This window comes from Gastrolobium bilobum, unplaced genomic scaffold (genome assembly GCF_033153095.1).
Source record: "Gastrolobium bilobum isolate Gb01-03AN ecotype WA unplaced genomic scaffold, APGP_CSIRO_Gbil_v1 utg1425, whole genome shotgun sequence".
In the NCBI taxonomy this organism is placed as follows: Eukaryota; Viridiplantae; Streptophyta; class Magnoliopsida; order Fabales; family Fabaceae; genus Gastrolobium; species Gastrolobium bilobum.
In genome coordinates this window covers 51,455-63,783 of record NW_026898713.1, presented here as the reverse complement: position 1 = coordinate 63,783, position 12,329 = coordinate 51,455, and the positions used below count along the sequence as shown (strand labels likewise).

General features: G+C 34.0%; 2 protein-coding genes across 2 annotated transcripts; one reads left to right on the top strand and one right to left on the bottom strand.

Moving 5' to 3' along the window:
- The first annotated feature begins 2,662 nt into the window (after positions 1-2,662).
- LOC133318679 (fasciclin-like arabinogalactan protein 12) lies at positions 2,663-3,478 on the top strand. Its single transcript, XM_061520735.1, has one exon. The coding sequence runs from the start codon at positions 2,663-2,665 to the stop codon at positions 3,476-3,478; it is 816 nt and encodes a 271-aa protein (XP_061376719.1).
- Positions 3,479-10,083: 6,605 nt separating this feature from the next.
- LOC133318670 (zinc finger protein BALDIBIS-like) lies at positions 10,084-12,329 on the bottom strand. The gene is made up of 3 exons (XM_061520720.1): positions 12,110-12,329; positions 11,546-11,942; positions 10,084-11,261 (listed from the first exon to the last, which is right to left on the bottom strand). Exons 1-3 carry the CDS (start codon positions 12,246-12,248, stop codon positions 10,343-10,345), a joined length of 1,455 nt encoding a protein of 484 aa, XP_061376704.1. The 5' UTR covers positions 12,249-12,329; the 3' UTR covers positions 10,084-10,342.

Genomic DNA, 12,329 nt, shown 5'->3' with positions numbered 1-12,329 from the left:
AAACGATTCGATATGGTTTTATTTACCTTTGTTTCAACCCAAACAACCCTAATTATTCAACGCCCTAAATTATGGCTTATTTTCTTCTAAGGGTAACAAAGCAGAGTACTGTAGAAATTTGTATTTTCTTCTTCTTTTCTTCCAGGATGATAATATTGGATACTCAATTTTGAGTTTATGCACAAATACTTTGGTGTTTGCAGCTTTCGAATCTTTAATAATATTTGTCATTCCTGTTTTTTTAACAAAGAAAAAGATGATGTCGTATTATTTGTTCTTCCTTGCATCGTAGTTCTTTTTAATATTTTGGTTTTTTTTTTTTTTTAATCTGTGGATGTTAAGGCATGAATTCTACCATCGATTTTGTTTCTTAGCAACGTATCTGGTTTTCAGTGGGAGAGATATTTGCAAGTACGTCTTCTTTATCGCAAGCAAGGGAGGAGAGAATAAGGGTGGAGTCAGAGAGATAGGGGGAAGAAGAGTGGAGTTAGAGAGAGAGAAAAAAAGAGTAAAAGAGTTTTATTTAACTTTTGAATCTGAACCGTTAGATGAGATTGTAATCCAACGATGTTGAGAGGGGTAGGTAAAAGTAGGCAAAATGGGAGTAGGCACAATAACCTATCCCTTTAACAAAATATTAACTAACTTTCCAAGGATTGAAAACTCATTTTTTTATATAATTTGTGGGTTTAATTATAGGAAATAAAATTATCTCATACACACACATAAAGTGTGTAGCCCATATTTTCTCCTATTCTTTCTTTTCCTTACATGGCTCGACACAGATTTCACATACTTTTATGTGTGTATAGGAGATAAAATTAACTCCTATAACATAAGAAATATTAAACCCATAATTTGTATTATTTCAATTCTTTCACAAGGAAAAATAAGTTTACGGTTAGTTTTATTTTATTTTTTATAAAATAATGTAAATTATTAAAAAATTTAGAGTAAAGCCCATTCTGGATCCCTAATAAAAAATACAGTTTCCACTTTCGTCCTTATAAAATAAAACTCATATTAGTTCTTTTTTAGGGACTAAATTGGATCTTCATTGAATTTTTAAGAGATCATATTTTTAAAGAATTGAAATTATAAAAGGACTAAAAGTTGACTTTTTTTTTGCAAGGGACGAAAGTGGAGGCGATATTTTTTTTTGTTAGAGCCCATTTTGGACCTTTACTAAGAGTTAGATTATGTTAGTTTGTAAAAGTAAATTACAAATTATTCACTTTTATTTTAGTTTACAAGACTTAGTCATAAAACCAAAACATTTAGAAAATAATTTTCTCCAACACCCACATAGGGTTCTATTATAGAATAAATCTTTGGTACTACTGCTGTACCAAAGATTCAGTGTATCCCACCAGTAAAAATATTACATGTTAGCTAAAAAAAAAATTGTCAAATTTTTTTTCTCTCCTCTAATGTGTACTGCTCTCATTGATGTGATGCACTGAATCTATGTACAACAGTAGTACCAAAGATTTATTCCGATTATAGCGAGAACAGAAAAAAAATTAGTGGAATATAATGAGATACATTTAATTTTATGAATGTGACATATAAAATTTTTCTATAACAAAAACAAAAATATTAAATCCATATTATAATGGGTTAATATACAACCTGATTTAAAAAACTCCCCAATTTTTCTAAGCTAAGATGCTACATTATTTTCTCTCTAAAAAATTCCTAGAACTACAACAAAAGTTTACATGAACCTAGCCCTCCCTCTTCGACCACTGATATTAGGGTAATTCCTTATTACCTCTGAGCGCTGCTCTGTAACCTCCATTATAGTTTTCCTTTTGCAGTTAGGGATGTGCATGGGTCGAACTGAATCGATTTTTTTAAAAAAATTGAATCGAATTAGTTTAAATGGTTCGATTCGGAAATGGTTCGATTCAGTTCAAAACTGGTTCGGTTCGAAAATAGTTCGGTTCGGTGAGAAACGGTTCGGTTCGAAACCGGTTCGTAATCGGTTCGGTTCGAAACCGGTTCGTAATCGGTTCGGTTCGAAACCGGTTCGTAACCGGTTCGAGTCGACCCTCTTTTAAAAAGAAAAAAAGAAATTAAAAAATTAAAAAATAAAATTATAAAAATCAATTTAGTTTGAAAATGGTTCGGTTCGGTTCAAAATGGTTCGGTTCTTAAATTGATTCTAAAATCCTGTTCAGTTCTTAAACTGGTTCTAAAAACCGGTTCGGTTCATGAACTGGTTTTTAAAAACCGATTATTTTAAGGGACGGTTTGGTTTGGTTCATGGTTCGATTCAATTTTTTGGTTATTTTGCACACCCATATCCCAGCCACATTCTTTGGACGAAAATTTCAGAAACAATAATGTTATTCTGTCCATTCGCAGCTGATCACCACATCAAAACCGAATATTTATCCATAGTTATGCAATCTAAAGCATTGGGTTAAGGTTTCACATAGATGCCTAAAAGATCCTTAATTTCCGCGACAGATGAAATATACACTCACAAACCACAACTTCTAACATTCTACCTACAAATCATTTCCATTGCCTCTATATAATCCCTCTCCTCTTATCCTCCCACACATCCAACACACACATTGTAAGCATTCTTCCAATAAGCATCAAATTAAAGCCAATTTTTTTTTTTTCACAGACACCAATTACCAACTACAAAATGAAGCAATGCATCTTCTCCTTCTCACTCCTCCTACTTATTATGTTTTCTTTTTTGTATTCTTCCACCACTGAAGCACTAGCACCAAAAGCTTCAGCACCATCTTCAAAACCATTAGTCCCCACAACATTACCTCAATCACCAGATTCCTCTGACTCTTCTACCCCTGACGACATCACCAGAATCCTCAAGAAGGCGAAAACATTCACCGTCCTAACTCGCCTCCTGAAAACCACAGAAATCATGAACAACATAAACTCACAACTCATAACAGCCAAGAGTGGTGGCTTAACCATCCTTGCACCAGACGATGCTGCATTCTCACAACTGAAAGCAGGGTTCCTCAACTCCTTAAACGAAGGCAAAAAAATCGAACTCTTGCAATTCCACATTCTACCCGAGTATGTTTCGAGCTCAAATTTCGATTCTCTGAGCAACCCTGTTCAGACGGTGGCCGGTAAAGACCCCACAAGGCTTCCATTGAACGTGGAGTCATATGGTAACAGTGTCAACATTTCAACGGGTGTGGTCAATGCCACTGTCACAGGTGTAGTGTATTCGGATAACAAGCTCGCTATATACCGTTTGGACAAGGTGCTGCTTCCTCTGGATTTCTTTGTAACCAAGGCTCCAGCTTTAGCTCCTGTTGAAGCAAAAGCGCCTAAAGCTGATAAAGAGAACTCTTCTGCAGAAGATCAGAATGAGACAAAACAGGATCAGAGTAACTCTGGAGCAGTGAGTTTGATTCGAATTCATGGAACAACATTGATGTCCCTTGGGGTAGCTTTTGTTGCAGTAGCAACGTTGTGGAGTTGAAGATCATCATCTATTTGGCAGCTTCATATATGAATTCCTGAACCAGCACTTCTCTTGTTTTTTTCTTTTTTCTCTCTCTATTTCTTAAGTATTGGTGTTATGAAAATTTACTCTTAAATTTACCACTTCAATAATAGTTGGGGATTTGTGTAATTAATCTATATGGATTTCTTTTTTTCAATGAAAAATTATAAAATCACTGATTAGGTCAACCGGCATTAATTTTAACCTAAGAGTGAACTGAAACAACAAAATAAAATAAAAGTTCCCGGGAAAGCCTTCATTTTATATTGGCATTTGGTTTCCTCTTTGCAAATGGATTCTGTTATTTGTAAGGTGCCTCACACACACATATATATATATGGTAGGATTCTTTGACACCAAATTTGACACCTCATCTGAGAGCCGTTAGATAAAAAAAGATCAACCACTCTGATTTGCAAGCATGTGACACCATTGATCTTTTTTGATCTAATAGCTATCAGATGAAGTGCCTATATATATATATATATATATATATATATATATATATATATATATATTGTTTTTAAATTTTAATTGCATGGTTTTACACTGACTTGTTGGCTCAAATCATTGATATCTCGAATTTGATGTGAAATTAAATTTACTTTTTTTTAATTATGTATAGAGAAATGTAGGTTGAATAAAAACGATTATATTGATAATAAATTAATTATTTCAACAAAATAGCTTGATTCTTACTTGCTTTATTCTATAAACGCCATTTTTGATTCTGTCTAAAAATATTTATGTACAGACAAAAAATTTGTACATGATTCTGTGATTAAAAAAAAAAGGCTTCTGAAGAGTTGAAGACTAAGGGAAATTTTTGGTAATCATGTGGCTAGTAAGCTAAGATGTTCTATACCACTTGTCGCAAATGCAGCCTTGGTAACTTCGGGCATATGAGTTTTACTACAGAGCCCAAAAAAGTAACCGCACCAAACAATATCGTGAATCGATCATGCCCCTTATAACATGTTCTAGGAAATACTTATGTCATGTTGTAGTGTAGGAAAATGTCATGTTATAGATATAATTATTGTGGATCTCATCATTTTTTTATTTTTTTTTTAAATAGTGAGATTCACATTGATTGTATAGTACTTAAGCATTTTCTTACAACATGACACAAATATTTCTCATTGATTAATTAGTGCAACGTGAATACGTGATACAAGAACAAAAGTTATTTTTACCCATTATTATTTCGTGTGTCTATATTTTCACCCATTATTTTCTTACAACATTGATTGTTTATCAACCGATCCAAACCGATTCAAACCGATTTAAATCGCGAAAACCGAACCGAAAAACCGATAACCGACTAAACCGAAAACCGAAAAATCAGAAACCGAAAGAAAACCGCAAATTTTAATTGGATTGGATCGGTTTTCGGATGGGTTGATGAAAACCAATCCAATATATTAATTATTCTCTACCTACTTGTCCTTTCTCCAATCATAGCCCAAAAATTTCTAAACTCAAGACCCATTAACTCATCAACTAAACCCAAAAAAAAACTTAGTCACGTCTCATCAACTATAGTATTGTTTACTGATATTTTTGTATTTCAATTTTTTTTTTTTACAAAGCCAATATATACAAAAGATGTTATTTGCACAATAATCATGAAAGTAATTTTAGGATATTTAAAAAACCGAAAACCGATCCAATCCAAACCGAAAAAAATTGGATTGGATCGGATCGGATCGGATTTGAAAAAAAATCTAAACTGAATGGATGATTACATGATCAAACCGAATGGATTGGATCGGATGAGTTTTGCTTCCAAAACCGATCCAATCCAGACCGTGAACACCCCTACTATATACGTGATACAAGAACAAAAGTTATTTTTACCCATTATTATTTCGTGTGTCTATATATATATATATATATATATATATATATATATATAACACCATGATAAACTTTGGAAAATACTTTATGTTAAAGAAAGTATTTCTCATGTCACTCATATATCGATCTGTGTGTTTTAATTTTAATTTTAATTTTTTAATGATTTGACTCACTTTAAATATACGTGCGTAGGAATATTTCTTCTCTCGTATGGAAGAGAAGAAAAACAAAGCACAACAAATATTTCATAACAAAGAAGAAACTGAGAAAGCTTGAGAAATGGGATAAAAAAAGGAATTGAATATTCTTACAAAATGGCCTGAAGCTGTCGCCAAACTTTTTCAGAGCAGCCCACAACTATGCTTATTTCTCTTATGAAACTACAAGGTGATATCAAAAACAAAAATAGCAAATTAAATTCTGGGAGTTCTTTTTAATTTTAGGGATAAGAAAGGGGTGGAGTTTAGAATGATTTCTAAATAAAAGCAACACATGCATGCATCTAATTTCTATGTAATTTTACGCCTACATCAAATTGTGCTCTCACTCTGTTTTCCCTGCCATCTCAAGCAAAAATAAACAACTAAAAAAAACTGCTCAATGGTTTAAATCTTCACAGACGCACCACCTTAATCTCTTTGCCAGATAATGAGATACACGCTCACATCACACAACACAACTCATGTATTCACGCATCCCAATTCAGCTCACATCTTATTGAGCTCATCACCAAAACTTTTCTCAATCATAAATCCATCTTAAATATTGATGCAACACCTTAATTAATCTCCCAACCATATAACAAAATGCACGTTCACAAATCACAATTAACCAAACCCTTTACCTGCAAGTCATTGTCTACAATCCTCAATAAAAAAACCCCTCTGCTCCATTTCTCCAATGCATCAATCAAACACTCATTGCAAACTTCGATACATTGACCAACCCGGTTCGAACACTGGCCCGAGCTAAACCTGGCAAGTTGGAACTAAACGTGATAAGCATCTCCACGGGAGAGGTTAACACTACCATCACTGGCATCATATATACGGATAAGCATCTTGCTATTTATAAGGTTGGTAAGGTGCTTCTTCCTTTGGATTTCTTCGCTACCAAATCAATAGCAGCGGGACCCACTCTAGCACCAGCACCAGCAACAACAGCAAATGCGCCTAAACCTGATAAGGAGAAGCCATCATCCTCGGATGATTCATCGGAATCGTCGCAGGTTGTTCCCACTGAAACCTCTGGGGCTATGATGAGAATTGGCCCATGTGGAACCTCGGTGTCCCTTGTTCTTAGTGTTGTCTTTATGGCAGTATTCACATCATGAACTACAATAGGATCTAAGTAAATATAATCAATGATGTAGCTACTAAGCTATATATTAATATTCAATTGTTATGATGGGGGCGTGGAAAGTGAGAAAGGAGGGAATATTTATCAGAGTGGATTGATTTATTACGGCATTATGCATTATTGTATCCGAGATCTTTGTATCTCTCTATGAATTTATTCTAATAAACGAGTATTATGTTTGCTATGTTATCTTAACCCTTACATAATTATTAATATGAATTAATATAACATTAATTTTATGAAAAAATATTTTCTTATGTTGTAGGAAAATTGTTTTCTCTTGCGAGCGTGTTTGGTACCCGAAAAATTTTAGCCTCCCCGGAAAACCATACTTGGAGAACTAAGAACCCCATGTTTGGTATCCAAAAATGAAAAAGTTTCCGGGATGAGTATATTTCCCGACAACGCTTTTTGTGTGCAAAACTCTGTACGGACAAGAGGTCAATAATTTCATGGATTAATTGGAATTTTTTGGTATCCGGAGAAGTGGAAAATAAGCGAGAAAATATCGACGAAAGTAACCTTACTTTCGCACGATCTGTCTGAAAACAAGGGCTACCTCTGGTTTTAGAAACACCCAGAACTTGAATTTCATGGTCGAGCTCAAACTATACCTTGAGGATTTGAATGAAAGTGATAAACTTGAAAAGGGGAATTTTTGAACATCTCTTTATATAACTTAGTCTCTCCTCCTCGGAGTGAGATCAAAGAGGGGAGATTACAGCTGTGAAAGGAAAAAAGGTTGAAACTTTAATTTGAATTCGAGGTTAGTTAGTGTTCGGGTGGTGCTGAGTCCTGACGGGAACAAAACAAAGTTTGTGAATTTAATGATTCTGTTTGAGACTTAACCTTAGACTGTTTGTTTTAGTTTGTCCGGAATTGAAAGTGGTAGAGATGAGAGGAGTGAAGAGTGACGAGGAAGAACATATCATGTATGCTCCAGATCCATTGCTTCTTTGTGTTCGATAACGTTAAAAAATACAATATTTGAAAAAAAAAAGATAAAGTTAGGGTTATTTCCGTAAAATAACTTCATATTTCCACTAATATTTTCTAACCAATCAAACACATGTTCAGTAATTTAACCATAAGAGGCGTCTAGATTTTTGGTTGACTGCAAAAGCAATCCAACTACCCGCTCGGATCGGGAAATCCACTGGGTCACCGAGTCCCGGGTCGACCCGGCCAGTCCGAGCCGGGTTTTAAAACATTGGTTTTTAGCAGTGTTAATAAAACCGGATCGATCCGGGAACCGGTTAATCGATCATATAATCGGTCTGGTTGAAGCAACGGACCAGCCATGCATCAGAACCGGTGCGACCCGACCGATTTTCATGAAAACAGGTGACCCGGTGACTCGGCCAGGTCCCAAAAAAAAATTAATTTTTTTTTAAAAAAATAATCATAATGGACATATTTGAATATTTTTTTGCTTATTGACTTACATAAGTTATGTACTTACAACACTAATATTATCTCAATTATGCACTATGCAGAAAATTTTGATTTGATTTATAGTTAGATATGTCATTTTCTGAACTTAAAGTCTCGTATCATGAACATTATATTTTTGTTTGATCCTTTATTGGATAATAATATGCGATTTATTATTTTTTATATTAAAATATTTGAAATTTTTATATTTTTTTAGATATTGAGTATGTTTATAATTTTTAATATAAATTATAAAATTGCATATAATTACCGGATCATGCGGTTGAACTAGTGACCCACGGGTTGAAACAGTGTTCCAGTAACCCAGTACCTCGACCGGGTCAATGACCGGGCCGGTTTTAATAATTAACATTGGTTTTTAGGGCAATGCTTTTCTCATGTTACATGAGATAAAATTGTCTTATGTAGAGACATAATTAAGTGGATCTCATAACTAAAAAAAGGAAGAAAAAAGAAAAAGAAATACTTGCTCGGATTTCGATGGATGTGTAATATGAGATCAGCTTTTTCCTAATTTTTATGGTATTAAATGACACTAATATTTTATATTTAATAAATTATGAACGGTCAATTTTATTTATAATACACATGTTTTATTAAGTGAAATTTCTTTTATTTTGTGGTATTAAAAATGGGTTATATTACTCTCATGTAATAGGAGATATATTATCTCATGTTGTAGATACAATCATATAGTGGACCCCATTATTTATTAAAAAAGAAAAAAAGATAAGCACGGAAATCGATGGGTCTGTAGGAAGTTATATTACCTCATACAACATGAGAGTAATATAACCCATTAAAAATATATATGAACAGATATAAAAATATATTTAGCCTATTTTGGGTCCTTAACAAAAAATACGGTCCCCACTTTAGTCTCTTACAAGAAAAATTAACTTTTGATTGCTCTACAATTCTATTTCTTTAAAAATGTGGTCCATCTGAAATTCAATGAAGACCCAATTTAATCCCTAAAAAAGAACTAATATGGGGTATTTTTTTGTAATAGAGGAAAGTGGGGACCGTATTTTTTTAGGAACCCAAAATGGGCTTTATTCTTTTTTTTGTAATAATAATTATTTTATGGCTTTAATGTTTCTACAATGAATTTAGATAAGTTATCTGCATTCGCTCTCAAAATGACGTCGTTTTGAGTTAAAAAATTAAAAAATTATAATAAAAAGACTATTGTAACCCTAAAATAAATTATAATTTCAAAAATACTTTGATTTTCACCTCAAAATGAAGTCGTTTTGGATTAAATATAAATAAATTATGTACAGTGACCGTAGAAAAAGCGACCCTTAGTTTATTTAATGTTAGTTTAAATCTATTTTAATGTTAAATACGGCTTATTAAATCAGTGCAGTTTACTTTAAATTTCGGAGGTTGTAGAAAGAGAGAAGGGGGAGACAAATATAAAAATTACGAATTCAAACATAAATTGGTTATTCTAAATTCAGAAAAGTACTGAATATATATCAATTCGTTTAATTAATTGTTGTATTTGCATTCAATCACTGATGAATCTTTTGTACATCCAACAAACGTTATTATCAACGATCTTACTACAGACAAGAACCGCTCAATTTTCTAGACATGAAATATAAAAATAGCTAGGAAGTAATTAAACATTTAGCTCTTTATATAGAAAGGAGTTCACGGCCTCCACAGCTGAATGACCACTACCAAATAAAAGTAGGTCATCATAGCCATCATAATGCAATAAAGTTCTATCAACATTAATTAGAGCATATATAGGCGAAGTTAAAAGAAGAAATTTATTAATAACAGTGCTCCTGAAAATTTATACGACATGCATGAAGGAAGGCTTTTTTTTTTTTTTTTGTGTTTCTAATTTCTACTTCTATGCCCTCTAATACATGATTATTAACTATTAGGAGAAGATATAATTTAAGAAAAAGTGGTTAATTTTTAACTTAACGATATATAACAGGCAGAGAAAGGAAAGAATATATATAGTCTCTTTCAAAATGCAATGGCCCCCACCTCCCTCACGAGACCTCTCTATGATATCAATAACACGTGATATCTTCCAGTTAATTTCACCGTGCAATCTGGCCCCTAATCTCTGATTATTATTATTATCATAGAACAATACTAGAGTTCAATCCTAAACTACTTCATTATATTGCAACTCAATCAATAATGTCCACCGAACTGGCTTTGCAGGTTCATGAATGATCCTATTGGAATATTGAACTTGGCGAGCTCTTGTTGTAAGAAGGGTCTGCTTAATGATTCATCTCTAACTCCCAAGAAGTCTCTTGTTAAGCCCAATTGGTCTTCATTCTTGGTGCCATTCTCAATCACAAACGAGCTCGAGTTTGAGTCATTTAATGAAAAGCCACCTCCATTATGTGTGCTTACATGGGGATTCTGATTCACCATATCGTTGAAAATTTCAGCCTGATTTGCTTGCTTGAAAATTTTCTGAATTTCAACAACGTTGTTCCGGTTGTTGCTGCAGGATGTGCTTGAGAGATTTGAGCCGAACAAGCCAAAGACATTGTTAGAGTTGTTGTTGAAGGCTATGTGATCAATATTATTGATCCTCGTAGATTCCACTTGGGATGCTTTGTGCAAAAATGGTGTGGCTGACATGTGAATTGGGCCTCCTTGTGGGTTCTGAATATTACTTGAGTACAAAGAGCTTACGCTATGTGACAAGTCTCCTTTGTTTTCTTCTTGTTCTAGCTTCAATCCTTGTGGCATAGATAGATTGCCACTAGTAAATGATGATGCTTCTTGGTATCGGTAATTCATGAGCCACTGTGCCTGTGGTGATGATCCAAACATGTTACTTGTTTGGACTAAATCAGGGAAGGTGCATGCACTCGTGTTGCTTGGAAAGCTAAGAGGATGATGAAGCTGAGGATTGGCTTGGTCTAGCCATAGAGGCAAATTCCCCATTAATGGTACTTCAGGGCCTAACCCAAGTAAACCGTGAGGGTTTCTTGGTGTTTGAGCGTTTATCAAAACTGATGGTAATGAAGTCATTCTCGCACTTTGTTCCACCAAGGCCTCACAAAATGCTCTATGCGTTACGAAGCTGTCCTTCCTGATTTGTCACACAAAAACATGCATATACGGATAACAATCAAACAATTAATTAATTAATTAACAACCCCTTATTTACTACTTCTCCTAAATTAACATTCTCATGCACCTTCAAATTATAACTTTAAATTGGGTCCATCTCCTGCATGCATTTAATTAATTCAATGAATTAGGGACATTTTCAGCCATATAATTAGATGAATCATTAATTTAATGTGACTCAAATTATAACTTCATATATGTGTATATATATATATATATATTAAAGGGTGCAGTAGTACCTACCTGGAGAATATTGTGCCACAGTGACATTTGTACTCTCTAGTGCCACAAATCTTGCTATGGGCCTTCCAATCAGATTGAACTGCATATTTCTTAGAGCACTTGTGGCACTTCCACTTCTTCTCACCATGTTTTCTACTATAGTGTTTCTTTATACCTGTGAGGTCTCCCAAGGCTCTGAAAGGGTCATGGTGCACGCAACTCTTCTCTGGACACACGTAAACCTTCTTCTTCACGTCTTGGTTCGTTCTTTGTCGTAGCTTCCATGGAAGATTGTGCCCTCGCCGATGCAGCTGCAGGTTCTGGTCTCTCTGAAAACCCTTGTTGCAAACTTCGCATAAGAAACGATTGGTTGCCATCAGTGAGTTTGGCGACAGAGCAATCACTTCTGCATCTGGATCTGCTTTATTCATATTCAAGCATGGACAATATTTGTAAATTGTAATTAACTAATAGTAGGGATTCGTTAGTGTATAACTTATGTGAATCAAAAAAGTATGAAAAAAAAAATATATATATATATATATATATATATACATATTGAAAGAGAAGAATTTCACAACTTGCCTGGTGTTCCGGGTAAACTTCTCTTTCTCTTAGCTGAACTTGAATTAGGGTTAGGATTAGGGTTTGAGTTTGGGTCATGAATTTCAACCATGGCAACTTTGAGGTTGGAAGGAACAGAAATGGTTTCTTCGGACATCATCTTTGGAATCGAAGAAAATTGGAGTGTCCAAAACTAGCTAGCTAAGCAAATTTTTAAAAGTACTAGCTCAAAAGCTTTGAA

Excerpts from the sequence above, each read along its gene's own strand:
- LOC133318670 (XM_061520720.1), bottom strand. The coding sequence starts at position 12,248 with ATGATGTCCGAAGAAACCATTTCTGTTCCTTCCAACCTCAAAGTTGCC. Across the intron at positions 11,943-12,109 it reads AAGTTTACCCGGAACACCAG|ATCCAGATGCAGAAGTGATT; the intron begins GCAAGTTGTGAA and ends TGAATAAAGCAG. Across the intron at positions 11,262-11,545 it reads TGTGGCACAATATTCTCCAG|GAAGGACAGCTTCGTAACGC; the intron begins GTAGGTACTACT and ends GTGACAAATCAG.
- LOC133318679 (XM_061520735.1), top strand. The coding sequence starts at position 2,663 with ATGAAGCAATGCATCTTCTCCTTCTCACTCCTCCTACTTATTATGTTT.